Source organism: Nestor notabilis, unplaced genomic scaffold (assembly GCF_000696875.1).
Source record: "Nestor notabilis isolate BGI_N333 unplaced genomic scaffold, ASM69687v1 scaffold4522, whole genome shotgun sequence".
Classification (NCBI taxonomy): domain Eukaryota; kingdom Metazoa; phylum Chordata; class Aves; order Psittaciformes; family Psittacidae; genus Nestor; species Nestor notabilis.
The window spans coordinates 34,131-38,262 of NW_009918672.1; the positions used below are offsets into that span (position 1 = coordinate 34,131).

The 4,132-nt window shown below is 41.2% G+C and overlaps 1 protein-coding gene across 1 annotated transcript in view; it reads right to left on the reverse strand.

Moving 5' to 3' along the window:
- Positions 1 to 4,132, reverse strand: part of SULF1 (sulfatase 1) — a 120,557-nt gene that overhangs the window by 30,164 nt on the left and 86,261 nt on the right. Inside the window, exon 10 of the mRNA XM_010009837.1 lies at positions 1 to 133. This exon is cut by the window's left edge and continues 36 nt beyond it. Coding sequence (XP_010008139.1) covers positions 1 to 133 — 133 coding nt within the window. The remainder of the gene's footprint in view (positions 134 to 4,132) is intronic.

Below are 4,132 nucleotides of genomic sequence, written 5' to 3' on the forward strand. Positions count from 1 at the left end.
AACAGACATCAGGGTCTGAAGCCTTTTGCGCTGCAAGACGTTTGTAAACTCCATGTGGATAGGCAGCATGGGCCCGGTGTACTGCATGATCCAGTGCTTATCCATATTTGGTGCATAGTTGTAGCTGGGAGTGCTGGGAGGAAAAGAAAGGATCACAGGCATCAGAGGAAGGTGGAAGTTCTCTAACACAGGAATTGCCAACAAACAGTTAAACCACAGGTTCCATGTTGTATCTGGTATTTCCAATGTCAAGTATCAACAAACATCACTTCAGTGGCTTCCAAGCTTCACTGATTCATACATCACTTCCTCAAAATTTTTAACCACTTGCTTTCTGAGCATTCTTTCAGGCTCAAAGACCACTACCACGCCCATGTTAATATTCGAGATATGCTCAAATGTATTTCTTAAAAAGAAACATGTAATCATTAAAAATGCTTATCTGAATAGTGCATCTCATAATGACAAGCAGAAAAATGAAGGCAAGTCAGAGATCAAAGATGACTACTTAGTACTTAGGTAAACTGTCTTGATCTTCCAGTGGAGAAATTACCTTTATATTAACACAAGTTAGACAAAAGTCACAAGGAATATATTTTCCTGACCGATAAAGAAATTTAGTAGGCAGTTCTAAAGAATAGCAACACTGGTCTTATTAGAGAGCTGAGAAAGTGCTGCAGCCAGTGACGTTAACCCCAGACCCACAGTCTCCAAGACTTTCTCTCGGCCCTCACCTGAGCTATTCATACCAAAATAACATTTATCTATATACTGAATACTGTTGAAATGTTATTTTTCCAATGTGAGTGCATTACCAGCATAACATGAACTATGATAACAAGATTGAACTAATACTGCTAGTGATACTGTAGTACTAAGAAGTGTGACGCAGAGTCCTACTGAAGCAAAGAATAATGCTTAAGGAGTTTGCACAAATATCAAAAGAAGATTTAAGAGAGTTGTTCTATCCACAGCCAGTGAATTTTTGAAGGATATCATATAAGAAACAAGAATCCATTCACAGATGTATCATCTCTGAAGAAAAGGTACTGCAAAAAATATGCTAAGTAATTTTGCTGTATAGATATGCATGGTACAAAAGCTCTCCATCAATCCTATTTTTATACCTAGCATACATGACAACTTAAAGGTGAAAAGAAACCAAACAAAAACATGTCCTGTAACAGCCTCATCCGTGTATGAGCATTTTGCTTCTCTAAAAGTTGCAGAATCTAGGCTTTGTCATTTTGATGTTCTCTGGGTTTTATTTTTAATCCATTTCTAATACACTGCAGTACATGATAAAGGTATTGTAGCATTACCTTTGAAAAATAAACATAAATAGAAAATGAAAAAATGGTGTTGTGTGGAGTGAATTACTTTGATTTCTACAATTCTCTTTTCAATTTATAACAAAATTTCAATTCAATATTGATTTACTGTTTAGATACTGATAATTTTAATGTGCGTTATCCAAAGGTACATTTTTCCCACATAAATGTTTATGTGTAGTTGTCTTTTCATAAGAGGTACCAGAACTCTGTATATTGATAACTCAAAGTCACACCTTTGACCAGTCCTTCATTTAGCTTTCATTTTTCTTGTCATGGTTGTATATGTCCGCAGAATGGTGGAAGCAGCTCATTTCAGTGAAGCAGCTGATTTTACTTTATCAGCTATCGTATGCAAAACTTATAACTATATGGTCTAAGGATAACAGTCAGCTGAATGGATAAAATAATAGACTGACAGTCAACTGTAATAATTTAATGGAGTCCACATTTTAATTGGAGACAATTTTTGAGGATTTAGGTAGAATTTGAGAAAGATGTGTCTCTAGCACATACAGCTGGTTTTGACTAACCTATTTAAGCATTAGCTTCAAGGCAAAACAGAAGTGAGGCAGTAGTATCACAGGATTTGTGAACTTTTGCTTCACATTCAAGGCCAGGTTAGATGGAGCCTTGGGCGACAGGGTCTAGTGTGAGGTGTCCCTGCCCATGGCATGGAGGCTGGAAAAATATGATCTTAAGGTCCTTTCCAACCCTAACTATTCTATGATTTTATGATTCTATATTAAGAAGTATGGAAAAGTTAGATCCCTACATAGCAAAGACAAACATAAACTACTACTGCTTTTCTGCTGGGAAGTCTTTTATTTCAGGTTGAAAAGTCAAAATTTTTGACATTTCCCACGGTTAAAATCTGATTTTTAAAAGGGATGTTTCTACTACCACAAAATAAATTAAACTGAGCCCAGGAGCACAGCCCTCTAGGTTGCTGGCTAGCCAGCAGCCCTAGCAGATGGACCGATGGAACCCTAGACCTTGAAGAAGCAAGTCTTCAGAGTTTTGATCATCCATCAGGTATTAGACACATTGACAGTGCAAACTTCCCTCTGTTACTTTGGAATTTTGTCATACAAGATGCTTTCCCACGAAAGAGCTCAGCTTTGATTAATCAGCACTTTCCAGCAAAAGCCTGGAGTATTTTCAGTGGCCTCCCGAGTGCGCCTGCCGCAGAGGGATGAGGTGGCTGTGAGCCACGCTCAGCCGGCAGCGCCGTGACAGCCTGCCACTGTGCCAGGAAGGAGAGCCAGCTGCTGAAACAATCTCAGGTCTCACGTTCCCAGGTCATTGTGAGAAGCCTCCTCCACATAATGGATAGTCTCTAAAAGCAGCACTCAAGTGTTTAGCAGGGCGGTTAAAACCTTTCACAGACACTTTCCAAATGCATTTTGAATTTTCTGGGTGAGAAATGCAGTAGGCAGAGATTGAGCAGAATTCTCCTCCCAGACACTTCAAGGAACAAGGCCTTCTGAGAAATATCAGTGCCAGCAGCTGATGGAGAAATGTGAAACAGGGATCCAAAGCAGAGAAGAAAGAGTACTAAGGAAGAGACAGAAAGGAATCCAGATCATCTATATTCCCTCCATACCCCTGTTTGTTGTGACTTGCAGAAATCCACCAGAACAGCACGACTTGCCAGGCACAAGAACTGACATTGCCTTCAGATCTGTCTACCTTTTTGTGTGTAAAATAAACAAACAAACCCAACAGAGGTAAATTCTGGGGAGAATATTGTTGATTTCTGAAAACCTTTCCGAGCAAACAGACATCTTCTCTGTCAGTGATAACTGTTTATCACAACATTTTTTTCTTGAAGCAGTTGGAGATATCAACTAAATGTTCAACTGTTATAAGCCCTTGAAAGTCATCATGGCACAGTCTGTCACTGTTTCTATTCTTCCATTTTTGGGAACAGCTTTACTCTGTATTGACAAGTAGTGCTGTAAAGTAATACTGACAGCTACATTTCCTTGATTCCTCTTTGCACTGGGAATATGAAATTGAAGATATCAATCATCTACCTGGACTCGTGCAAAGCTTTTGACACTGTCCCACATGACATCCTTGTCTCTAAATTGGAGAGACATCAATTTGATGGATGGACCACTCAGTGGATAAAGAACTGGCTGGATGGCCGCATGCAAAGAATTGTGGTCAATGGCTCAATGTCCAGTTGGAAAACAGTAATGAGTGGTGTCCCTCAGGGATCAGTGTCGGGACCTGTCTTGTTCAACATCTTTGTTGATGACATGGACAGTGGGATTGAGGCGCCCTCAGCAAGTTTACCAACACCAAGCCATGTGGTTCAGTTGATACGCTGGAGGGAAGGGGTGCCACCCAGAGGGACCTTGACACGCTTAAGAGGTGGTCTGATGCCAACCTTATGAAGTTTAACCAAGCCAAGTGCAAGGTCTTACACCTTGGGGCAATCCCAGGCACAGCCACAGGTTGGGTGAAGAAGTGTTTCAGAGCAGCCCTGTGGACTTGGGGTCTTGGCTGATGAGAAGCTTGACATGAGCCGGCTTCAGTGTGCGCTTGCAGCCCAGATACCAACCGTATCCTGGGCTGCATCGAAAGAAGCGTGACCAGCAGGTCAAAGGAGGTGATCCTGCCCCTCACTCTGCTCTCATGAGACCTCACTTGGAGTATTGTGTCCAGTTCTGGTGTCATCAACATAAAAGGGACATGGAGCTGTTGGAGCAAGTCCAGAGGAGGGCCACGAGGATGATAAGGAGGCTGGAGCACCTCCCATATGAAGACAGGCTGAGAAAGGTGGGGATGTT